Genomic DNA, 26,794 nt, shown 5'->3' with positions numbered 1-26,794 from the left:
GTACAAGACACAAAATTGGTTTTCAGTCCTAGCCAATGCAGTAAAGCAAGAAAAGGATTTTTTAAAAAGATAAAAGGGTTAAGAAGAAACCAAACTGTCATTATCCACATATGATATTATTGTGTTGTTGAAAATCTAAATGAATATACAGAAAAATAAAAAGAGTTATCTTTTTTTTAAGATTTTATTTTTCCTTTTTCTCCCCAAAGCCCCCCAGTACATAGCTGTGTATTTTTAGTTGTGGGTCTTTCTAGCTGTGGCATGTGGGATGCCGCCTCAACATGGCTTGATGAGCTGTGCCATGTCCACATGCGGGATTCAAACCCGAGAAACCCTGGGCCGCCAAAGCAGAGTGCATGAACTTGACCACTCGGCCACCGGGCCGGCCCAAGAAGAGCTATCTTTGACACACAGGTTGCTGTCTGTCAAAAAACAATACACCAGCAAGAAACAAAGTAAAAATTTTAAAGGGATACCATTTATAATAGTTTCAAAAAATATACACTACCAGGAATAAATCTAACAAAAAGTATGCAAGACCTTCATGGAGAAAACAGTAAAATCTTAATAAAAGACATTTTAAAGATAAGTTAAAATTATATCATGTTAATGGGTTAGAAAACTCAATATTATAAAGATGCTGATTGTCACCCAACTGTCTATATAGGAGCAACAGACTCCAATAAAAAGACCGACAGAATTTTTGGGAAACTTAGCGAGCAAATTCTAAAATGCAAAGTGATGTACAAAAGTCCAAGAACAGCCAAAACACTCTCGAAGAAGGACCAAGTGGTAGAAGTTGCTCTATGAGATACCGAGATACATTATAAAGATGGTATAAAGACATTATTAAGATAGTATGGCACTGGCACAAAGATAGACAAATAAACCAATGAAACAGAATTAAGTGCCCAGAAACAGAGCAACGTAAAGACGGATATTTGATAGAGAACAGAGGTAGTATTACAGATGGATAGGGAAAAGAAATATTTTCAATAAATGATGCTGAGATAACTCATTTCCAAATGGGAAAAAATGAAATTAGATGCCTACCTCACATCATTCATAAAAAACAACTTTAGGTAAACATCTAAACATGAAAGGCAAAACTATAAAACCTTTAGAAGATAATATAGGAAAGTATCTGTAAGATCTTAGGATAGCGAAAAATTTTCTAAGACACAAAAACACAAACCATAAGGAAAATACTGATAAACTCATCTACATTAAGAACTCTATTCAATTAGACACCAGAGAGAGGGATAAAACTGGAGGAGGATGAGAAAGAATTACCATCTGGAATATATAACGAATATCCATGAGGGCCAGCCCCGGTGGCCTAGTGGTTAAGTTCAGCATGCTCCACTTCAGCGGCCTGGGTTTGGTTCCCCGGCATGGACCTACACTGCTCTGTTAGTGGTTGTGCTGTGCTAGCAGCCCATATACTAAAAGATAGGGGAAGACTGGCATGATGTTAACTCAGGGTGAAATCTTCCTCTGCCAAAAAAAAAAAAAAAAAGACTATCCCTGAGTCAACAAGGAAAAAGACAGACAATCCATTGGAAAAAAACTGATCAAAAACTTAAATAGGCCGTTCCCAGAAGATAAAACCTCAACAGTCAAACATTTGAAAAGATGTTCAACCTCATTAGTAATGAGAGAAGTAAAAAATAATGACAAACCTTTTCACGCATGATTAGCAAAACATAAAAAGGTGTATTAAAAATATCAAGTATTGGTGAGAATGCAGAGCAAAATGAACTCCTAACCACAGCTGAAGTATAAATTGGTACAACCTCTTCAGAAAACAACTTTGGCATTCATTACTAGTGCAGTTGAACACTGTCACCCCCTACAACTCAGCGATGCCCTTTCGAGGCATTTCAAGGCCTCAGAGGGCATTGGTTCTCAATCTGGGGCAATTCTGCCCCCCAACTGACGTTTGGCAACACATGAAAACATTTTTGGCTGTCACAACTGGGTGTGCTACTGGCATCAAATGGGTTAAGAGGCCAGGGATGCTGCTGAACATCCTAGAACGGACAGGACAGCCTCACACAACAAATTATTTGGCCCAAAATGTCAACAGTCCGAAGATTGAGGGACCCTGCCCTAAAGAAACAAAACCTAATTTTTATAACTGCCACGTATTACCTGGTTCTAACTTACCTCCCTGTCAACCAGGCTTTCTTTGATCTATCCTTTACAGCAGGAAGATAATTCAAGTCAACTTCAGCTTAAAAGACCTCTATTAGCACGACATTGCTATGGCACTTTCAACTTTTATTGGCCTAGCAACCACCTGGAGAATGAAAAGATTCAGATGTCCCGGCTCCATCCTCAGAAAATCTGATTCAGGAGGTCTGGGGCAGCACCCAATAATTCATTTTTTATTAATCACACACGTGATTCTAATGCAAGTTGTCCAGAGAACACCTTCAAGAATGACTTATGGGAATAACGAGTTTAAACAAGTAAACAGCGGCATACAATGGCCTTCACAAACAGGCCCCAACTCTCCTTGCTGGCTTCATTTTCTTCATTGCCGTCCATCGCACACTCACTGTTCCCAGCGAGTATGGGAATCTCTGCACCGACTGCTGTTTCCAGGCCCTCTTCTTTTTCACCTGAAAAACTCCTATTCACTCTTTAAGACCCAGTTCAAGTTACAGACCCCTGTGAATCCCTACCTGAATACCTTAGGCAATTACTTTCTCCTTTATGTTTCCACAACACTCGGACCAGACCTCAATGACCACATTTACTACACTATATGTAAATTATGTTTACATGTCTGTCTCACCCACTAGACCATGACCTATTCAATTCTGTATCCTGGCTCCAGCAGCTTCTCAATAAATATTTTTATAATTAATCAAGAGGTAGTTGAGCAGAAATTTAGGGGTGTGCATTCATAATTAATCAACTGCTATTGCATGCTCCTGTCTTAAAAGCCCAAAACCCTTACCTCTTTACCACTTTTTTGTCTTGAAGATACAAGACAGTTTTTCTTTTTTTTTTTTTAAAGATTTTATTTTTTCCTTTTTCTCCCCAAAGCCCCCCGGTATATAGTTGTGTATTCTTCGTTGTGGGTTCTTCTAGTTGTGGCATGTGGGACGCTGCCTCAGCGTGGTCTGACGAGCAGTGCCATGTCCGCGCCCAGGATTTGAACCAACAAAACACTGGGCCGCCTGCAGCGGAACACGCGAACTTAACCACTCGGCCACGGGGCCAGCCCCCAGTTTTTTTTTTTTTGAGGAAGATTAGCCCTGAGCTAACTGCCACCAATCCTCCTCTTTTTGCTGAGGAAGCCTGGCCCTGAGCTAACATCCGTGTCCATCTTCCTCTACTTTCTATGTGGGATGCCTGCCACAGCATGGCTTGCCAAGTGGTGCCACGTCCGCACCCGGGATCTGAACTGGCAAACCCCGGGCCACCGAAGCGGAACATGCGCACTTAACCGCTGCACCACCAGGCCGGCCCCATGACAGCTTTTATTCACTAACAGTCAAGACTGGGGGAGAAGCTATAACATTTAGGAACGTAACAACCTTCCATTAATCATCAACTTTATACGAATCCCCGCAAGAACCTATCATGTTTATTGCTACTTTAAAATGGTTAGTAGGTGCTTGAAATAGTCACATTACCACGTTAACCTCATTTCTGCACACGAGAAGATGTACATGTGGGGATAATTCCACAGCAAATTAAACTGACAACCAGAATTCTATGCTTTTACTTCACTACTAGGTCAATGCCTTCGACCCGTCAACTGGGATCAAAGTTCAGTCTCTCAGTTTCATTTCTGGGCAAGGCAGGAAAACAGAACAAAAGAAAAAACTCATAACCCAGAATATATGCAAAGGACAGCCTCCTGTCATTTTTATAATCCCAATGACAAAAAGAAACGAATTGAGATAGTCCCAACTCCAAAATCATATGTTTTCTTTCAGATTTCAAAATTGTCTTTTTTGTATCTTAAAACATCTTAGAGAATCACTTTGGACACACTCTCTTAGAGGCTGGGCTACCCACAGACAACATTCAAAGATCTCCACTATAAGTGTCTACTGAGTAATAGTGTTCCATGCTGTCTCCCTTGTCTACACCACACATTTCAGAGCCTGCCCTTACACCAGTGGGGACAGGTAACAAGACAGAGCACGAGAAACACTACCAGAACGTGTTAGGCTATAACGACACATCCAATTTGCTTAACTCTAAAAGAAACAGAGGACCGATTAACTACCATGGCTTTGGCTCCCAGAAGGATTTTCTTCGACGGTTTTGACGGTGGTTACGCTGGTGTTCACAGAACTGACACTAGCTGTCCGAGAACTCTGAAGGACAGGCGTCTTGCCCCTTTCTTTTTTGATTTCCACCCTCCCGGCAGGTTCCTTCTGTGAACTATTAAGAAAATCAAACAGCAGCTCATCATCAGGTTCTGACTTTTTCCTTCGAACAAACTGGGACGAAGGCCTAGGGACTGATGCGTTTTCAACAGGGTGGGAGGCCTCCACTGACGTCCTGGATCCTAGTGTCACATTTGCAGTGCCAGCTAAGATGGTGGCCTTTTGATTTCTAATGTTGTCAGCTGCTGAGGAAATATAAGTAGCTCTAGGTCCAGTCTGATACGTCAAATCTGCATTTTGCTGGTGAAGGTCAGGATAGTCAGTATTTTTGCTGTATATGATGTTGCTCGTGTTCTCTTTTCTACTGAGAGCAGTTGCAGCCCCTTGATCAACTCGGTTTAAAAGATCTTCTGCCTTTCCAGCAAGATCAGCAAACCAAGACATGATGATAGCAGAATAATCCTATTGGTGAACCTGTAAAAAGGACATAAAGTGGAAAGTGATCAGTGTGGCACAACAGCACAGCACAGTGGTCAAGGCCAGGCTCTGGAGTCAGTCCTGGCTTGAAAGCCTAACCCTGCCCCTTACTAGCTACGTAACCTTGAGCAAACTACTTAACTGAAACTGAGAAACTTTACCTAGAAAATGAGGAAAATAACTGTTACATTTTAGGATGGTTTTAAGGTGAAATAATATATCCAAATAGCAAATGATTAATATGGCAAAATTCCACTACAACCAAATAAAAACTGTAATTCCCTGAAGTTCGTTTGAAGGTGCTAACACTCGAAGAAGTAATACAAAATCTATCTTCATGTTAAAATGCAGCGCTATTAAGGATAATTTAGGTGTGCACGTACATAACCTGTCTAATGTACATCTTCAATAGGACCCACCATGTACACATTAAGCTAGGTTCAGAAGAAAAAAATACGATGGCATAGCCATTCATCTGATACATGTATTTGAGTACTTATGACGTGCCACAATGACTCAGAATAACAATGAAGTAATCAGTCCTTACATACAGAAGAAGGAGTACTGTATAAAAAAGTCAACAAGCATCTCTTGAATGTACACATTGTTCCTTTCGCCTGCAACACTTTCATGGTTAACTCTTTCCTATTCTTACTGTTCACTTGAATGTCAGTCACCTGCTCCAAAAGCGGTGCTCTTTCTTTCCATCTAAATTAGGTCCTATCATTCTCCCATCACATGTTATTCTTTTCCCTCACAGCCCTTCGGGTTTTATTACTACGTTCCTTTTTTTTCTCTCTCTCCCTATTGGGGAAGGGGGGGAGGTGAGTGGGTGGATTAAGGCCATGTCTGTTGTGCTCACCAATGAATTCCCAGCATCTAGCACAGGGTGGGCATCCATAAACACTGCTGAATGGAATTAGTTTTTATGCATCAGATGCCGTGCAAACATTATCTTTATTACACGTAACTTTGACAACCACATTATGTGGTAAGCAGCACTGTTTCTCACAAATGGGGAAAAGGCTTACAAAGATTCCAGAGTTTAGATGGCAGCTCAGATCCTCAAATCTTAGAGAGTCAGACCCACTCTTTAACCCCTGCCTTCCCCATCTAGTTTCTCAGTATCTGAGTAACCCCAAGAAGAACTTACCCTCTATACCTGTTCCTCACAAAATGGGACTATTATGTGCCTGTGTATTTGGCTGAGTTTATGCGAAATCAAACCAAAATGGAGGTGAAATGCTTTGTAACGTATAAAACTCTCTACAGATGTAAGGCATTATTCTCAAGTAAACACTGTTGGTGACTGGGGGGCAAATTACCTCTCCTAATAAAGCAATCAAAACACACATTAATTCCTTATACCTCACCTCCCATTTTAAAGTTAATAGGACTTTAAAATAAAAGCACGTGGCTTAATGTTGATTACCCAATTAAACAAATACTAAGATGTGCCCTGGGCACTTGCCCCATTGACAAGCATCTCGAACGGACTTCAGAGGCACAGAGGCCCCAGATAATTCCTCTGGCACCGTCCCAGGAGGGGCCCACACCGAGGTGGAGAGAGGGTGGGCGTGCTAGGACGGGGTGGGTCTGCAGGAGGCGGGGCAGGGCCGGCTGGAAGGCCAGGCGTCAACACAAAGGGACGGAGGCTGGCGGTCGGTGGGACGGTCCGGGGAGTGTCAGTCGGTGGATCCCACGTAGGCGAGCGCAGATGCCCACTTCGCTCCCCACCCACCAGGTTGAGCCTCCAGAGCGAGAAGAGTGGTCAAACCAGACTGAGGGTGGAGGGAAAGAGGAAGAGGGGGCACTAAACAACGTCGGCTGAGGCCCAAGGGGGCTCTCCTGCCTCCTCCCTCACCCCCAACCGGGAAGAGAGACCAGAGTCCACGCCCCCGCGCCTCAGGCCGTTAACGCCCCAGGCCGACCGGTCCGCGCACTGGGCCCTCGCCGCCGCCTCACCTGAGGACTCGGGAGCCGCCGCACCGCGGCCTTGTCGTCGTCCTGGGCCGCCCCTCCCTCAGCAACTGGCCGAGAGAGGGCCCAGGCCGAGGGAACACCGTCCGCAAACTGCCGCGGCCCGGCTCGTTTTCCGGGAGACGTGGAAGGGCGGCGAGGACCCCAAAACAGAGTGGCTTCCGAGCTGCCTGAGCAGCCGGGAACCGAGAGTAGCCACCTGGTGGCGACTCAGGCGGCGGCGCCGACAGCTGCGGGGTCCTCGCGCCTGGCCACGCCCCGTGGCGAGACAGGGCCGGGGCGGGGCTGCGTGCGTGTGACGTAGCTCACCTCTCCCGGACGACGTCCTCCACGCCGCAGGCGCAACATTGGAGGCCACGCCCACCACAGGCGGGGCCCCACTGCGGCGCACGTGGGTGTCAGAGGCGGTGCCCAGCCTGGAAGGAATTTGCGGCCTGAAGTGGGCGGGAGCTGAGAACCCGGTGGACTGGTCCGCTTTCACCTGTGCGGGTTCCGCCTCCCCCCTCAGTTTTACGCTTGAGGATTCTGAGGCCTACCGCAGGATCCCTGATTTCATGCAGCTTACTTTCTAGCGGCAGAGACATATTGAATAAATCCGTGAGTGAACAAGACAATTTCAGTGTTACCAGAGCTGTGAAGACAAGATAACAAGAAGTAACTGGAGATGGAGGAAGCTCTTTAAATGGTGTGGTCAGGGAAGGTCTCTCTAAGGAAGTGACATTTGAGCTGAGACCCAAAAGATGGAAAAGGCCAGTAAAGGGCTTTACATACGATTCATTGAATATTTGAAATTAGTTTAAGTCCACCTTCGGTAATTCAGTAAATACTCAGTGCCTGCTTTGTGTACAGGATTGGGCTAATTCGGCCCTAATGACAAGACTGCAACATAGTCCCAAGGATCCCCGTTTTCAGGTTGAGGAAACTAAGGCTCAGAGAGGTTGAGTAACTTAGTTCATCTGCCCTCATAAGGAGTCCACATTACTCCAAAGCCTATGCCCTTAGACACCATGTTGTCTCCAAATTAAATATTGGAAGTGATTACAACTCCTTTTCTTCCTCTCTAGTCAGGTTCAGCCTCATCTAATGAACAGAAAAACTTTCAGCAGCACCGGGAGGTAATAATAACAGCATCTAACGCTCATTGAGCCCCTGTTAAGTGCAGAATACTGTGTTAAGCGTCGGATGTGCTTCACCTCATTTAATTCTCACAACAAGGTACTATTACTATCCTGTGGTAGATGGTATTGTTGTTCCCAACTGTTAAGTAGCTCTTCCTGTTAAGGACTATACAGCACCGCTGGTTGCCATGTGACTGCACTGCCTCCTCTGGGAAAAGTGTCCTGTCTGCCTCCGTGATGTCAGGCTTGATCATGTGACTTGCTTCGACCAATGGAACGTGAACAGAAGCACCTTTCACTACATCTGAACAGAAGTGTTAGGAACCATTATGTATTTCCACTGGCTGTTTTGATCTTTTTCCTCTCTCATGAGAATGGCCTGTCCCAGATGGGGCTGCTCCCTATCCCAAGGTCCTGGAAGGAAAACGAGATGTAAAACAGTCCACATCTAACATGTCACATGACTGAAAAATAAACCTTTGTTTTATTTTTTTATTTATTTTTAAAATTTTATTTTTTTTTTGAGGAAGATAAGCCCTGAGATAACTACTGCCAATCCTCCTCTTTTTTGCTGAGGAAGCCTGGCCCTGAGCTAACATCTGTGCCCATCTTCCTCTACTTTATATGTGGGATGCCTACAACAGCATGGCTTGCCAAGCGGTGCCTTGTCTGCACCCGGGATCCAAACCAGTGAACCCCAGGCTGCCGAGAAGCAGAATGTACGAACTTAACCTCTGCGCCACGGGGCCAGGCCCTAAACCTTTGCTTTTAGACACCACTGAGATCTGGAATTGTTTCCTACACAGACTTACCTAATGATATCTGACTAATACATACCCCCGTTTTACAGATGAAGATGTGGAGATTTAAAGAGGTTTAGTTACTTTCCTATAGTCGCCCAGGGAGTAAGTAGTACATCTAAGATTCAAACCTAGGTCAATATGACTCCAGAAATGATGCTCTTAACCACTGAAGGAGTGAGAATGAAGGAAGCTGAAGTTCAGCCAAGTCTCCCATGTGAAAAACAATTGGCAGTGGGCAGGCCCCCAAAAAAGTGTTTAAAGAATTCCCACATATACCGTCCAAGCAAGTCAGCATATAGGGACCTACCACCCAGAAGTCATTGAGGCCAGGCTGGATTAACCAGAGAAACAGCACACCCAAAAGAAAGAGATTACAACCTTGCCCAGTGGGTAAGAAAATTTGCCTTTTCCTTCCCGCTTCTTCCTTGCCCTAATGCCACCAGAGGAGCTACCTCCTTGAAAAGGAAGGAGAAGAAATGTGTGAGGACCCGATTGAGACTCTGGCCTCCACTCCATATCTCTGGTGCAACCAAGCTGGTCTGCTCCAGGGGCCAGGGAGGAGAAGAGTTCTGAATAGTGCTAAGAATGAAGTTTTAAACAAACAGGGCTGTATTGTGAATTCTGAAATGGCAGAGGGGGGAGCCCAGCAAATCCTTTCCCCCCCAAACAATGATAAAATTGGACAAAATTGTGAAAAATGATTAACTCCCTGGAAATCAACCATAGGCACAACACAAATTAAGAAACGTTTATTCAAGAAAATCTATTAAAATCCGGCTGAGATCATGTGACATTTTAGCCCAGGGAAATTCCCAATCCTGCCTCCCCACTCCAGCTCTGTGGAGATAGTTCTACCAGGGCTGGGAAAGCTGGAGAAACCCCCAACTGTGGTGCCAGAGAAGGCCGATTTGATTTGAAGTGGAGCCAGACAAGCATCATGCCCGAGGAGAAGGCTCATTTGAGAATGCCAACCTCACAGCTGCCTGAGGTTGCAATATGGGTTGGGCAAACAACTAACTAGAACCCCTGTGGAGGTTTAATGGTGAGAACCAGGTAATGTGACAGCCATAGTGAGCTTTGATAAGCTCCCACGTACCCTGGTGGTCTGGAAGGCTGTCTAAGCTCAGGAGAATCTGGAGAGAGCCCAAGTCATCTACTCACTTCTGGCTGTACACAGATACAGAGGAGACACTAAAAAGCCCAGTAGACTAAAAGCCAGGGCAGTCTTATAAACTGTCTGAATTTTGAATGTGTTCCCCAACCCATCTTGATGACACAGGTCCATCAAGAAATGGTAGAAGCTTTACTGGCTCAAGGTATTGACCAATCTTTGACTGAGTGCTAAGCTATGTTGACCCTGGTGAAACCTCTAGGAAACCAGCCTTAGAAATAAAAATTAAAAAAAAAAAAATACAAACCTGAACATAGACATCAGTGGTAACACACTGTTGAGGAGGGAAATTTTGCAGAATTAGTCCAGACAAGTCATTAAACAAACAAACATACATAAACTATACAAACAAATATATACACTATACAAACAAACAAGCAACAAAAAACACATCCCCACTGGGGCAGATCAGAACACAAAGTTGCTGCAATATATTACCTAAAATGTCCAGTTTTCAAGAAAAAATTAAGAGACGTGCAAAGGAACAGGAAAATGTGACCATACATGGGGGGGAAATCAATATAAATGGTCTGAGATGTAGGACTTAGCACACAAGGACGTTAAAGCAGTGATCATAAGTATGTTCAAAGAACTAAAGGAAAGTATGCCCCAAATGGCTCATCAAATAGAGAACAGCAGCAAAGAGGTAGGAGTTACAAAAAAGCTATGGAAATTCTAGAGTTGAAAAGTACAATAAATATCAAAGGAAAATTTCACTAGAGGGGCTCAAGGCAGATTTGACCGGGCAGAAGAAAGAATCAGGAAACTTGAAGATAGATTGATAGAATTTGTCCAATCGATAGACAAAAAGAATGAAGAGAGTCTCAGAGATGTGGGATATTATCAAACATACCAACATATGTGTAATGGGAATCCCAGAAAGAAAGAGGGGTGGAGTGGGGAGGGAGAAAAATATTTGAAGAAAAAAAATGGTCAAAAACGTCCCCAAACTGATGAAAACATTAACCTATGCATCTAAGAAGCTCAGTGATCTTCAGGTAGGATAAATACAAAGAGGTCCACACCTGGATATTTAACAGTCAAGCTGTTGAAAGACAAAGAGAACATTTTAAATGCTGCAAGAGAAAAATGACATGACACACAGAGGAAAGAATAAAAGCTGACTTCACATCAGAAACAATGGAGCACAGAAGGCAGTGGGGGTGACATATTTAAGGTGCTGAAGGGAAATGAACCCTGTCAATCAAGAATTCTATTTCCAGCAAAACCATCTTTCAAAAATGAAGCTAAGATAAAGACATTGCCGGATAAACAAAGACAGAGAATTTGTGGCTAGCAAATCTGCCTTACGAAAAATAATAAAGGAAATCTTTCAACCTGAAGGGGATGACACAGGTGGTAAATTGAATCTACCTGAATAAATTAAACAAAGCTGACTGTTAAATTGAGGAGAGTTATTGTGAGAAGTGGAACCATTTCCTGTCAGTGTCCCCAGGGGGCTGAGACTTCCTAATAAACTGGTTACAGTAATGTCTCAGTGTTTGCTTCCTGTGGCCATGGAACATAAGTTCTTTATGGAGAGCGACTCCTCTTCTGTGTCTCACACCTGGCTGGCATCACAAGCTGTTACATGCTTTCTTCCACCCTATACTTCTCCTTCATAGCACTTACACAATTGTGATCACGTGAGGGAGGGCAGGGACAGTGTCTGACTTGCCTATGGCTGTATCAGCAGAGCATAGGAAAGCACATGGCACAAGTGGATACTCTTACATATTGAGTAATGAATGAATAATAATGTCCAGTGAATTGAGATAGTGTGGTAAAGAGGCTGGAAGCAGATGATCAGAGTCCTTATTTGACTGTTAATTAGCTTCAAGGGACTTAATCTCTCTGATTGTCAATTTTATTGAGGAAAAAAAGCGTATAATGAACTAGAATAGATCTAGGCTGAAAGCAAGAAAACCTTGGTTCTGGTCATGGTCTAGTTCCTAGCTATGCGAACTTGAGCAAACCACTCTATTTCCCAGGCTTCATTTATAACATAAAGATGTTGAACTAGAATTAGGGATCGTAAGTTTGCAACCTGGATTAATTGCTTTCGTTGTGTTTGTTTTGTTTTAGCCATAGTACAATGTTTAATTAAAAACCCATAAAATACATTCACAGTGTGTTGACAAGAGTGTGGGGGAAATAGGCATTCTTACAAATTATTGGTAGAAATGTAAATTGATATGATCTCTATGGGGGGGGCATGTAGAAATGTGTATCAACATTTTAAATGTACAAACTCCTTGCGGAGTTTGTTATTCACATGGGAAAAAAAATGAATCTTACTCCCTTGCTATAGAAGGAATGTTTGTATCCCTCCAAAACTTATGTGTTGAAATCCTAACCCCCAATGTGGTGGTGTTAGGAGGTGGGACCTTTGGGAGGTGATTAGGTCATGAGGGTGGAGCTTTCACGAATGGGATTATTGACCTTCTTTTTTTTTTTTAAGGAAGATTAGCCTTGAGCTTACATCTGCTCCCAATGTTCTCCTTTTTGCTGAGGAAGACTGGCCCTGAGCTAACATCCATGCCCATCTCCCTCCATTTTATATGTGGGACGCCTACCACAGCAAGGCTTGCCAAGTGATGCATAAGTCCACACCCAGGATACGAACTGGCAAACCCCAGGCTGCCGAAGTGGAACATTCAAACTTAACTGCTGTGCCACCAGTCCAGCCCCTTTTTTTCTTTTTCTCAATGTGGTAACATTGGTTTATAACCTTATATAAATTTCAAGTGTACATCATTATATTTTGCTTTTTGTGTAGATTACATCATGTTCACTAACCAAAGACTAATTACCATCCATCCCCATACATATGTGCCTAGTCACCCCTTTCACTCTCCTCTCTCCCCCATCCCCTCTAGTAATCAGCAATCTAATCTCTGTATCTATGTGTTTGTTGTTGTTGTTGTCTTTATCTTCTATTTATGAGTGAGATCATATGGTATTTGACTTTCTCCCTCTGACTTATTTCACTTAGCACAATACTCTCAAGGTCCATCCATGTTGTTGCAATTGGCAAGATTTCATCCTCTTTATGGCTGAGTAGTATTCCACTGTGTATATATACCACATCTTCTTTATCCATTCATCTCTTGGTGAGCACTTAGGTTGTTTTCAAGTCTTGGCTATTATGAATAATGCCACAATGTACATAGGGGTGCATATATCTTTACACATTCATGTTTTCATGATCTTTGGATAAATACCCAGCAATGAAATAGCTGGATCATATGGTAGTTCTATTCTTAATTTTTTTAGGAATCACCATACTGTTTTCCACAGTCACTGCACCAGTTTGCATTCCCACCAGCAGTGTATGAGAGTTCCTTTTTCTCCACATCCTCTCCAACACTTGTTATTTCTTGTCTTGTTAATTATAGCCATTCTGAGGGCATGAGGTGGTATCTCCTTGTAGCTTTGATTTGCATTTCCCTAATAATTAGTGATGTTGAACATCTTTTCATGTGCCTCTTGGCCATCTATATATCTTCTTTGGAAAAATGTCTGTTCAGATCTTTTCCCCATTTTTTAATTGGGTTGTTAAGTTTTTTTGTTGTTGAGATGTATGTGTTCTTTATATATTTTGCATATTAACCCCTTATCAGATATGTGGTTTGCAAATATCTTCTCCCAATTGTTAGATTGTCTTTTCATTTTGTTGATGGTTTCCTTTGCTATGCAGAAGCTTTTTAGTTTGATGTAGCCCCATTTGTTTATTTTTTCTATTGTTTCGCTTGCATGGTTGGACACAGTATTTGAAAATATGCTTCTAAGACCAATGTCAAAGAATGTACTGCCTAGATTTTCTTCTAGAAGTTTCATAGTTTCAGGTGGATTATTGACCTTATAATGGAGGCCCCAGAGAGCTCCTTTGCCCCCTCCGCTATGTGAGGTTATAGTGAGAAGACAGCCACCTATGACACAGGAGCGGATTCTCACCAGACATCAGACGTGCTGGTGCCTTGATCTTAGACTTCCCAGCCTCCACAACTGTGAGGAGTAAATTTCTGTTGTTTATAAGCCCCTCAGTTTACGGTATTTTTGTTAAAGCAGCCAAAAAAGACTAAGACATCCCTGCTTTACACCATCCAAAAAAATCAGTTCCTAAAGGATTATAGATTAAAGTATGAAATGTAAAATGATAAAGCTTCTACAAGAAAACATGGAACATCTTTATGACCCTGAGATATACAAAAAAGCCTTGTATAAGACACATCCAAAAATTACTAACCACAAGAGAAAAGATTAATAATTTGGACTTTGTTAAAATTAAGAATTCCTTTTCATCAAAAAAAAAATTGGATCAAAAACAATACATATATTTGAAAAGGATTTGTCTCCAGAATATATAAAGCTCTCCTACATATCAACAAAAAGGGGCAATCAACCTAATGAAAATAAACTAATGTTTTAAATAAGCACTTCAGAGAGAAAATATCCAATTGGCCAAAAGGACATGAAAAAGTGTTCAACACTATTGCGTCCTCAGAGAAATGCAAATTAAAGTCACAGTGAAATACCTTCATACATCCACCAGAACGGTTAAAGTGTAAAAAGGTGCAAAATATGAAGTACTCATGAGTTCATGGAGCTGCTGGAACACTCATGAGTTTCCAACAGGAGTGTCAGTGACAGACCCACTTGGGAGAATGTGGGCTCTATCTATTAAAGCGAAAAATACCTGTTCTAGGGCCAGCGTCAGTCCACCCCTAGGAGTCAGGAGTTCCACTCGAGGGAAATGGATGCAAGTGTTGGCCAAAAGTCATGTACAATGAGAAGCAAGAAACTAAAACTACGTGCCACAACATGGAGGAAGCAGGCATAGTTGAGTTAAATAAATAGTGCAGAGTTGAAAGAAGCCAGTCCCAAAGACTATGTACTGTATAATTCCATTTATATGAACGTCAAGGATAGGCAGAGCTAATCTCTGATTATAAAAGTTATTTATAATAGTAGTACCCTTGGTGGGGGCCAGATATTAACCAGGTATGGTCAAGATGGAGGCTTCTGGGGTGCAGATAAGGTTCTATACCACGACTTTGGTGTGGATTATAGGTGTGGGTACATATGTAAAAGTTCATCAAGCTCTATACCTAACATTTGTTAACTTTATTGCATGTATTTTATACCTCAACTAAAACAATTTTTTTTTCCAGTGAGGAAGATTGGCCCTGTGCTAACGTCTGTTGCCAATCTTCCTCTTTTTGCTTGAGGAAGATTGTCACTGAGCTAACGTCTGTGCCAGTCTTCCCCTGTTTTGTATGTAGGATGCTACCACAGCATGGCTTGATGAGCAGTGTGTGGGTCCGTACCTGGGATCCAAACCCATGAACCCTGGGCTGCTGAAGCAGAGCATGCAAACTTAACCACTATGCCGGCAGGCTGGCCCCTAAAACAATTTTTTTAAAAATACACATATCCTTTAGAAGGCAATTCCACTTTTAGGAAATTATCCTACAGGTATACTCACACACGTGCAAATGATGTATACAAAGTTATTGATTACAGCATTGCTTATAATAGCAAACATTGAAACCAGTTAAATGTTCATTGACTTAAAAATCCTGAAACACTCATCCAATTGGAATGCTATGTAGCTGTTTAAAAAAAATAACAGAAGCTCTTATGTAAGGATAGGAAAAGAGCTCCATGATCTTAACAATATATGTTAGAAAAGAAACCTGAAAGAAAAAAATAGTGTTTATGGTTTACTATCATTTCTGTGAAAATATCTTCTATGGAGAGAGTTTATCTCTTGAGGGACACTTTCTTTGCATCCTGGGAAGAGAGCTTGGCTGGGCCACAGGACTGAGGGAGGTTTATTCTCCAATGAATCCTCTTTGGTTTATACCCTTTGAAGTCTGTACCATGAGAATCTATTATTTTTTGAAAATAAATAACATTAAAAATTTTTTGAACTTTGAACCCCCTCGGAGAAGGATGCACTCCCCGGGTCTTCACAGCCCTGCCCTTCGGAATACCTGACACCCCCTCATTTATGTCACCTGCTCAGCCCTGCGGGCTTCCCCCAGGGATCGTCTGCCTCTCATTAGAAGATTCCTGTGTTCCCTCACCTCCTGGGTTCTGTGCTTCCACTTCCTCGTTGAACAGACCTGAAGAATGAAGTCGTGAGCCTCTTTGTGCATTTCTATCTTCCAGCAGCAGGAGGCACTGAGTATTTAAAACTGTCTATGTATGTTCTATGTATGAATGTCTGTTATACCTGCATTAAGTACAATGATTATTGCTGTATCCTCTTGTTTATAGAGCACAGAATGTAATATTTCCTTGAATTGACCCTGGATGATGCCCAGAAATTCATATTCCCATAGCTGTTGGAAGTTCCTCCAGATGTGACAGGCCAATTCTGTGTTTTCCATGTCATCTGGAATGCTAAACTGCTCCCAGAGATGAGTCCCTCTGCCACTGAGGCCCTGATGAAACCTCTTAGGCTCCCATCCACCCCACCTCCTCAGCCTGTCTTTGCCTCTGCTGAGAGCCCTCCAGCCCCAGCATGACCCCACTTTGGGAGTGGGGCTGGGTGGAGAAGAGGCTTTGTGTTGTCCTGGAAACAGCACATGCCTGGGTATCAACAAACAGCATGCCATGGCTTGCTTTGGCCTCGTGGACAATTCCCTCTGTCTCTTAGGGCCTCAGTTTCCTCATCTGTAAAATGGGTCAATAGTGATTTTAAAGGTGCATGTGGGTGATTGTTATGTCATAGAATTCTTTCCTTAAAGGAAATCTTATGTCTATGCCCTGTATGTAAGATACAGCAAAGTAGCGCAGTCCTGACTGAAGGGTGTGGATGAAGAGGGTGGGGGCGGAGAAGAGGGTGTGCAGAGCCCCACCTTATCATTCTCCGCCCCATCAGGAAGCCCCTGAGATATCTCAGAGGAACCCCGACGCAGGTTAAAATGCCTTTGCACTCTTATTGGGTGATCTTTAAGAGTCCCTTCTAACTCTGCGGTGCTGCGATTCTGTCAAGGCCAGTCCAGGTCCGATGCAGGGAAGGCACCTACATCTTTGTGATGTGGATCCCTTGGCAGAATTGCATTTTTGAATGCATAAAAAAACGTGCATAGGATGACAGAGGGCACTATCTTAGAAATAAGATTGAAATACGGTTATCAAAATATTTTTAAATTTCATGATTCAGTAATCTATATACTTTACTTCTTTATCAATACATTAAATAACAATGTGTAAAATTTAATCCGGCTTCCTTGCTCTGCTCACGAGGCTCCGCGGGATCTGGCCCAGGCCCCCCTCTCAAGTTCCATCTTGAACTTTCCTCTCTTGAATGTACACGGTCCAGCCATCCCACCCTCGGGAACATTGGTCTTGATGTTCCCACAGCCCGGAAATTTCCTCTCCACGTGCCCCCACTCCCGCTCCCCAATTCTTACAGCTGGTCCTTTCCCGTCCTTCAGGTCTTCATATAAAAGTCTTCCCCCTCAGGAGGCCTTCCCTGCCACCCTGAGTAAACTAGGTCCTGTCCTGCACATGGTACCTCATTCTTTTCCTTTATAATATTTATAATAATTTTATTTTGTATAATTATAATTTGTGCAATTATAATTATGCAAATTTACGATAATTTGTATGATGTGTCTACATTATTATTTGTTTATTTATTTAGTGCCATCTCCTCTCCGAGAAGGCATAGATCACATCTATCTTTGTTTCCCTACTGTGTGCCTAGCACCTAGGACAGGGCCTGCTACATGGCAGGTGCCTACATATTTGTTAAGTGAGTGAATGCAGTGGGCCCACTGTATGGATTAAGGAGCTAGTTCCATGAGATAGGTAGATACCTTAGAAAGAATCTATTGCATACATAAGCATCCAGCACCACACCTGGCATACAACAGGTGCTTAATAAATGGTAGGTATGGTTTTTGTGTCCCTCTGAGTTTTCCCCTCCATGTCCTTCTGCTCATTTGTCTCCATCCAAAGTCCACATCCAAAGTCTCATCTCCATCCAAAATGAATGCATGGGCCTCCTGGGCCCTCCCTTCAAGCCTGCCTGTCCTGTAAGGCCAATCTGCTTCTTTCCTTCCAAAACTCATCTCAGGTAATTTCCCTACTTGGCTTTCAAGAACCCCAGGAACACGGAGGCAGAACACTCTGCTGAAATGCTGGAGGCATGCCTGGCATACAAGCATAAAAAAGCCTGGTGGATTCCCCATGTCTGAGAGGAGGGGTCTTTATCACCCCTCTGGGGAGACATCATCTTTGCAGTTGGGGGTGACTTTGGTGGGGTGGCCAAGGAGCAGGGCCAGATCAGGCCCCTGCACTCAGGAGCCAGGAGGCTTGAGAGGGAGGTAAGAGTCCTGGGAAGACAGGATGGTGAGTGGGAGCTCGCTGGTCCCAGAGGGCAAAAGGACAGAACAGATGCCTGAGTCATGTGACAGGGCCCAGAAAGGGACACTGCCGGGTCATTGCTATCATTCCCCTGTAAACTGACCACTAATCGAGATCTGGGGCTATGTCGCCCGAATGCAAGTTGGGTAGGGATGTGGAGCCTGTAGCCCCACATAGGAGGTAGCCAAATAAACTTGTGCTTGCTTCGCTTTGTGTCCCTCCAGACTGGCCTAGTCTCCCATGATTAGGGGACTGAGGCAGCCTAGCAGAGACTCAGGGCTCTACTTTTCCTGTGCAGTGTTATTTCCTCAAAAGATGCTCACTGCTCCATTCAGACAGGTCTCCTCCCTATTCTAAAGACACGCCTTGGGCCAGCCCGGCGGTGCAGCGGTTAAGTTCTCATATTCTGCTTTGGCGGCCTGGGTTCGCTGGTTCAGATCCCATGTGCAGACATGGCACCATGCTGTGGCAGGCGTCCCACATATAAAGTAGAGGAAGACGGGTATGGATGTTAGCTCAGGGCCAGTCTTCCTCAGCAAAAAGAGGAAGATTGGCAACAGATGTTTGCTCAGGGCTAGTCTTCCTCAAAAAAAAAAAAAAAAAAAAAAAGACTGCCTTGTGAATTCCCCAGCTGCTGGCCTCTTTCACTCTGAGCATTCTGTCTTCCTTTCGCCCACTCACTCCATTTTTGTTGAGTTGCCTAATCTATGCCAGGCACAGCTAGATGTTAAGGAAACAGATGAAATGCCTGCTATCAGAGTCTCTGTGCATAGACAAGCCCCAGCTGCATAGTGTGACCAGTCTTACGTCCACCTTATCAGGGGGTAGGAGCAGGGACAGGTCTAGGACTAAAGTCACAAGATCTTGCCACTCTCTTCTAAGGGCACTCGTGGGCTTTCTAAGGCAGGGAATTGGGGAAAGTGGGATCCTGAAAAGGTTTCTCGTTTCTATGAACAATAAGGAATTCTTCCTTGGTTAGTACAAGCTCCTTTTTTTCTTTAAACTATCTTTTGGAAAATTCATTCATTGATTGATTCAGCAAATATTTATTGAGCATTTGCTATATGCCTGGTACAAATCTAGGTGGTGGGGATATGAACAAAACAAAAATTCCTCTCCTCGTGGAGCTTATATTCTAGTGAAAGGAGACAGATAAAAAAATCAGTCAAATTCTTGGTGTCTGAGATGGTGGGAAGATGGGGGATCAGAACTGGCCACCCCAAAATTCCTCTCTTTGCCTTGATTATTTTTAAGAACCAAAGACTCTGAAAGAAACTTTGACCTTCCCCCTAACTGCCAAAAAGAATTTAAGATAGAAGGCCTGTTCCAGGAAGGAGCTAATATGGTAAGACAACTGTAGTGTAATGTAAAACGTGTCTCTCTGGTAGACCAAGCAAACACTTGTTTAACAAACATTTGCATTTCCATCTTCATGTAAATTGCCATCATCCCCCTTGAAGCCCCAAACCACTACCCCCAATATCCTCCTTTGTCTTTAGCTAAAGATGCTATTTAAGGTGGTGCCTTTGGCCGTTCTGGCGAGTTACTCAGTTCTCCAGGGTTTCTCCCTTGTATACACGTTATTAAACTGTGTTTGATTTTCTCCCGTTACTCTGTCTCAGGTGTACTTAATTCTTAGGTGGGCCAGAAGGACCTAGAGGGTAGAGAATCATCTTCCCCCGGACACGGGGAAGGATGAGCAGAGTTTGGGATGGAGGTTGCCGTTTTCAGTAGGGTGGTCAGGGAAGACAGAATAAGAAGATGACACCTCTGTAAAGGCCTGCGAAGGTAGAGGGGTGAGCCCAGGGGACACGGGGAGGGGAGAGGAAGAGCACTCTGGCCGGAGGGGAGAGTAAATGCAAAGACTTGAGGCGGAGCCAAAGGGGGTCGCGACTGCAGGAGCAGCAAGGACAGACTGATTCAAGGTGAGGGTGGAGATGCAGGCAGAGCTCAGCTAAGACAGGTCCTGCTAAGCCATGCTAAGGATTCTGCACTTTCTCCTAAAAGCGCTGGGAAGTCATTAGAAGGTTCTGAGCAGAGAAATGCTTCTTCCCAATGCGGTGATTAATTTTACTTGTCAGTTTGACTGGGTCATGACGCGCCCAGACTTCTGGTTCGACATTATTTCAGGTCTGTCTGGGAGGGTGTTTCCGGCTGAGATTACCGTTTGCATCAGTGGACTCGGTAAAGTAGACTGCCCTCCCCGATGCGGGTGGGCGTTACCCAACCCACTGAGGGGTCAAATAGAACAAAAAGGCAGAGGAGGGGAGAACACTCTCTCTGCCTGACTGTTTGAGCTGGGGACTTACACCACCGGCTCTCCAGCTCTCAGGCCTGTGGAGTGGAGCTACACTACTCACTTTCCAGGGTCTCCAGCTTGCAGACGGCATATCTCAGCCTCCAGAATTGCATGAACCTATTCCAATTCCTTATAATAAATAAATACATAAAATTGGTTCTGTTTCTCTGGTGAACACTGAATAATACAACCACGGTCTTTCTAGATGATGTGTGGAGAGCAGCCTGAAGAGGCCCAAGGTCAGGAGCAGGACAGAAGTTTGCAGGCCTTTGCAATAACCCTGGTGAGAAAGGAAAGTGGCTGTACCAGAATGATAGCTATGGTGGTGATAAGAAGTGGTGAGACTCTGGATCTCTTTTGAAGAGAACCAATAGGATTTACTGAGAGATTGACTGGAGGATATGAAAGAAAGAGAAGCATCAAGGATGAAAACTCCTGGGTTTTCTGTTGGAGTAACTGGAAGGAGGACTTGACATGAATTAGCTGGGGAAGGCTGTGGGAAGAACAGGCTTGGAGGGGAGGATCAGGAGTTCAGACTCGGACATGACAAGTATGACGTGCCAAGTGGAGACGTCAGGAAGGCCATGGGATATGTGAGTCTGGAGTTCTGGGGAGAGTCCTGGCTGCAGATAATCTTGGAGTCATTGGCACAAGGAGAGAACTCATCCTGTTAGTGGATGAGTCAGCCAGGGAGTGAGTGGGGACAGAGACCAGGAGAGGGTACAGGACTGAGCCCTGGACCCTCCAATGTTCAGAGATCAAGGAGTGGACGGGACCAGTGAGGCAGAAGGAAAACTAGGGAGTGTGGTCCCCAAAACCACGTGAAGAAAGTGTCTGAAGGAAGGGGAAGTGATCAAATGCATCAAATTCTGTAGATACACATGATTCCATATGTACAAAATATCTAGAATAGGTAAATGCATGGAAACAAAGAGCAGATTGGTGGTTTCCAGGAATTAGTGGGAAGGAGAATGGGGAGTGACTGTTGATGGGGTACAGGGTTTTCTTTTAGGGTGAAGAAAATGTCTTGAAACGCGATTGATGTGGTGGTTGCATAATTGTGAATGTACTCAGTGCCCTGGATTGTACTTTAAAATGATTAACTTTATGTGAATTTCACTGCAATGAAAAAAAATTCTGTGAGAGGTCAAGCATGCTGAGACTGGCAAATGACCAGCAGATTTAGTTGTGTGGAGGTCCCTGGTGGTCTAGTGTCGGGGATTGGAATTGGCCACCCCAAGACATGTCTCTTTGGCCCAAGTACTATTTTGGGCTGGTTACTTTAAAAAACTGCAGACATGAAAGAGAAACTCTGAAAAGTAGAAATTACCCTTTGTAAGAGACATTTACACTTGTAAGGGAAATCTCCATCTGCAAAAGTGTCTCCCTCTCTGTACCAGGAAGAAGGGGAGGTGATTTCTCTCTAGAAACTCTTATCAGTGTGGAAGGCAAGGACTTAAATTTGCATAGTAACCTTACTCTTGTTTACTGTGCTTTTCTGGTAATCTCCCATAACTGACTCTCCCACCCCCAACATCTTCCTTTGTCTGCAGCTGAAGATGGTATTTAAGATGAGAACCTCCACCATTGTGGTGAGTTACTCAGTTTCCCTGGGTCTCTCCCATGTATACATGTTCTAAAGCTTTGTTTAATTTTCTCCTGTTATTCTGTCTGATGTCAATTTAATTCATAGCCTGGCCAGAAGGACCTAGAGTGGGTAGAGGAAATGTCTTCCTCTCCCACGCTAGACAAGAGTTGTTTTTGAGGCTATAGAGCAAAAGCTGAAGAGAGTAAATTCAAGGGAGAGTGGTCACGTAGGGGCTCATGCTTGGCTAGGCTTCCCACTGATTTTTACCTGTGTGCCCAGGACCAGAGCAAGGATCACGTGCTTTCTCTTGATCTATCGGCCTTATTGATTAACCTCGGGGCTCTGTTGTGACCTTGGCTTCAGCAGATTTCGTCGACTTTTTACTCTCTTGCTAGCTCCTTTGTTAATTTAAAACGATGTCTTTGTCCAGCTTTACAATTTTGCTAGTTTGGTAGGTATCTAGTGGTGTCTCATCATGATTTTTAATATGTATACGTATATTATACATGTACATCTAGAGATATATGTGTATTAAAAGGTATTTTATAAGTATATGAAATTGATACATGTGATACTGTGGTTTGTAATAAGACATATACCTCTGGTCTTCTACCCCTATTTCTAGCACAGAGCTCCTGAAACCTTGGAATTTCCTAAGTGATAAGAGTGAAAAAGGTGTTTTTTGTTATGTTAATGAGGTGACCTTTGGAAAGCACCTGAGGACAGGGGCTGGTTGCCAGGGGAGCCAACCATGTCATCAGGAGGTTGGAACTTCTGTCCAACGCCCAACCGCGGGGAGGGGGGAGGGGCTGGACATTGATGCCCAATGTTTTAATCAATCATGCCTGGGTAACAGAACCTCCAAAAAACCATGGAGCTTCTGGGTTGGTGAGCACACGGAGGTGCTGGGAGAGTGGTGGGCTTGGCAGGACATGGAAGCCCTGTGCTCCTTTCCCATTCCTTGCCCTATATTAATCTCTTCCATCTGGCCGTTTCCTGAGTTTTATTCTTTTATAATAAACGAGTGATAAAATAGTGAAAAGCAACAGAATATGTTGGAGTATACGGGGAAGCCATTGGTTTAAAACTGATTCAGCCCGAGCTTCTTTCTCCAGAAAGGCCCGACATGCCCTTATGAGTGTGCATTGTACATCTGCTTTAAACGTTTACAATGTCCCAAAGCCAAGAATGATGCCCTTAAAGATAGGGATGTTGCCTCTCACCCCATATCCGCACGCATTTCTTTGAGGATAAGCATTTCTTCCCGGAAACTAAGGATTAATTACTGGCCTGCTGTGTAAACCTTGTGACCACTGACCTGCTGTTCTGGGAAAACATCTTGTGACAGTAGTAAAAAAGATATTCCTGTCATATGTGATGGAGGCTCTTTGTTCCAACTTGGCCTACAATTGCTCTGCACACCTGCTTCTTCAGAGTGCTCCCTTCCTTGGGGAAGGTAGTTTCTGCTGGGCTATAGTCCTCACACTGGCTCGTATAATAAACTCGTCCTGATTTTGATTCATAGATTGATTATGGATTATTTGTGTTGACATCGGTAATCTAGGACGTAAAATGTTTCTCTGAGTTCTGTGAGCCACTCTCGCAAATTAATCAAACGCAAGGAGGGAATTATAGGTCCTCTGATTTATAGCCATTCTGTCAAAAGCACAGGTGACAACTTGGCTTTGCAACTGGCTTCTGAAGTCGGGGGTAGTAGTCTTGTGGGACTGAGCCCTTAACCTGTAACACCAAAACTGAATCAATCAAAAGAGAACTTCTACAAGCTCATGTAGCACGTCCACCCCTGTACCTGCATCTGTGCCTGTATAGCCTGCCTTCCTCCTCTTAGGATGGAGGAAGAGTCTGTGTTCCTAGCTAAGATCACCCCCTCCACGCAGGCCCTACATGTACCATCCCCTCTCATCAACTCAAGGGCATTGCTTCAACCGCTTCTCTCCTCTCATTCTTGCATTATCAATTTTTCTTTCTCTTTTAGATCTTTTCCAAAAGAGATTTTTTTCTACGCTGTTCCTTTCTCCAATCTAAAAAGAAGAAAAGGGAAAAAAACCCTAATGCTCTCTTGACCACAACATCCCCACCAGAAACTGCTTCTTTGTCTTATTTTTCTTTCTTTCTTCCTTTTTTTGCTCAGGAAGAGTGGCCCTGAGCTAACGTCTGTGCCAATCTTCCTCTATTTTGTATGGGGGATGCTGCCACAGCATGGCTTGATGAGTGGTGTGTAGGCTGTGCCCGGAATCCAAACCAGCGAGCCCTGGGCTGCCGAAGTGGAGTGTGTGAACTTAACCACTATGACACCAGGCCAGCACCTATCTTCTTTTTCTTTACAACAAAATTCCTTAAAAGAATGGTCAAACTCACTTTTCCAGTTTCCCGCCTCCCCCCTCTTGCTCTCTCATTTTTCTCAGTGACATAGGAACAGAAATCACCAGCTGAAGCTGAGGACTGAGGAAGAACTATTAGGGTTTTAGGAGGAAGAAATTGTGAAAGTGCCACTTGGCAGAGTGGGAGCATGAACGGAACCGGGAGAAGATGGGTGATTCCCAGGCAGCAGCCAGGGCCCACTTGAAGTTGGAGGTCACGAATGTACCATGAGAGGAGTCCGTCTGGTTGCCTGATTCCCTCCAGTTGTACTCTGCTGCACAAGCCCAGGTCAAGCAGGGGGACCAATGGATTGAACCAAGTGTTGGTTTGGTTAAGCAGGTTTGAGGAAATGAGAGAGCCCATGAAAAAGCCATGGAATTTAATGTGGGTTAATGGGCGTGAGGGCGTGAGGTAGGTGGCAGACAGGGAAACGTGGTAGGTGAAATCGATCGTAGGGTCTGGAGGCTTACCAAGACTGTTGGATCTGGGGTCTTGGAGAGAATGAAGTGGAAGGTAGAAGGAGGTGGTGGAGAGCGGGATGCTTAACATTGAGTTTATGGAAGGTCTGTGGTTCTAGGTTGCTATAGACTGAGTTGTGGTCCCCCAAAATTTGTATGTTGAAGCCCTGATCCCCAATGTGACTGTATTTGGAGAGAGGGCCTATAGGAGATGATTAAGGTTGAATGAAGTCATAAGAGTGGGGCCCTGATAAGATAGGATTAGTGTCCTTATGAGATAAGACACCAGAGAGCGCTCTCCTCGACCCCTGATCAAGGGTGGACAGAGCGAGAAGGCGGCCACGGGCAAGCCGGGCGGAGGGCTCTCACCAGGAACCAGACTGGCCAGCACCTCGATCTTGGACGTCCAGCTTCCAGAACTGTGAGAAAATAGATTTTGTTGCTTAAACTCCTCAGTCTATGGCACTTTGTTATAGCAGCCTGAGCAGACTAGTACACTGGTAATGATGCAGTCTACTCCGGGATGTGACATGGGAACTGAGGGCTCAGGGCGTTGGAAAGACTAGCTATGAGTATAGTGGAATCACCAAGAATCATGACAGGTAGTGTGCAGGAGAGAGTGACAATGAGCCAGGAATGAGGAGCTCAGATGTTAACTAGACTTATTGTGCTGACCATTTCACAACATATAACAATACTGAATCACTATTTTGTACATCTGAAACTAATATAATGTTATATGTCAATTATATCTCAATAAAAAAATAAATTAAAAAAGAAAAGGAACAAGAGCTTGATTCTGGTGTCAGTAAAGACTGTAACAGGGAGGGGGCCAGCCAGGTGGCGCAGCGCTTAAGTTCGCACGTTCTGCTTTGGCGGCCTGGGGTTCACTGGTTTGGATCCTGGGTGCGGACATGGCACCACTTGGCAAGCCGTGCTGTGGTAGGCATCCAACATATAAAGTAGAGGAAGATGGGCATGGATGTGAGCTCAGGGCCAGTCTTCCTCAGCAAAAAGAGGAGGATTGGCAGTAGTTAGCTCAGGGCTAATCTTCCTCAAAAAAAAAAAAGAATATTAAAGACTGTAACAGGGAGAGGTGGTGGTCGATAAGATCTGAGACTCAAAGCTGGACATGTTTAGGGAAGAGGCAAGGCAGGAAATGAAGGCTCTGAAGCCCAGTAGTAGTGTCATTGCAACTAATCCGTAATCAATCTATAAATCAGAATTGGAGTGAGTTTATTATGAGCCAGTTTGAGGGCTAGCCCGGGAGAACTTTCCACCAAGGAAGGAAACTCATCAAAGAAGTGGGGCGTACAGAATGGTTATTGGCCGTCTTGAAACAAAGAACATCCATCATGAATGACAGGACTATCTCTTTTACTGTGGTCATGAGATACTTTTCTAGCACAGCAGGTCAGTGTTCACAAGGTCAGCACAGCAAACCAGCGGTCAGCAGGTCAGTGGTCATGAGATGAGTTAAAGCGGGTTAGTAATTAATCCTTAGTTTCTGGAAAGAAATGCTTATCCTTAAAGAAATGCTGATATGGGGGAGGCAACCTCCCTATCTTTCAGGGCATCACTCTTGGCTCTGGGACATGGACCATATTTGTCGAGCAGATGTACAATGCATGCTCAACAGGCCACGTCAGGCCTTTCTGGAAAAACAAGGCCAGGCCGAACTAGTTTGAAACCAAATGGCTTCCTCATCTACTCCAATATATCCTATTGCTTGTCATTTATTCCTCAGTTGAAATCTCCCCAAAGCCTGGGTGAAATCT

The 26,794-nt window shown here is 44.0% G+C and overlaps 1 protein-coding gene across 2 annotated transcripts in view; it reads right to left on the bottom strand.

Moving 5' to 3' along the window:
- Positions 1-6,962, bottom strand: part of GOLGA5 (golgin A5) — a 33,169-nt gene extending 26,207 nt beyond the window's left edge. Inside the window, exons 1-2 of one of the 2 annotated variants that reach the window (XM_046647467.1) lie at positions 6,798-6,962; positions 4,253-4,829 (exon numbers count right to left, since the gene is read on the bottom strand). In XM_046647467.1, the coding sequence (XP_046503423.1) occupies positions 4,253-4,799 (547 nt within the window). In that variant the 5' untranslated portion in view covers positions 4,800-4,829; positions 6,798-6,962. The remainder of the gene's footprint in view (positions 1-4,252; positions 4,830-6,797) is intronic. The other variant, XM_046647466.1, reaches the window with a different exon arrangement.
- Between the last annotated feature and the right edge of the window lie 19,832 nt (positions 6,963-26,794).

The sequence above is a fragment of the Equus quagga genome, chromosome 20 (assembly GCF_021613505.1).
Source record: "Equus quagga isolate Etosha38 chromosome 20, UCLA_HA_Equagga_1.0, whole genome shotgun sequence".
NCBI lineage: Eukaryota > Metazoa > Chordata > Mammalia > Perissodactyla > Equidae > Equus > Equus quagga.
The sequence above is the reverse complement of the archived record's forward strand: the minus strand, read 5'-3'. Positions and strand labels throughout refer to the sequence as shown.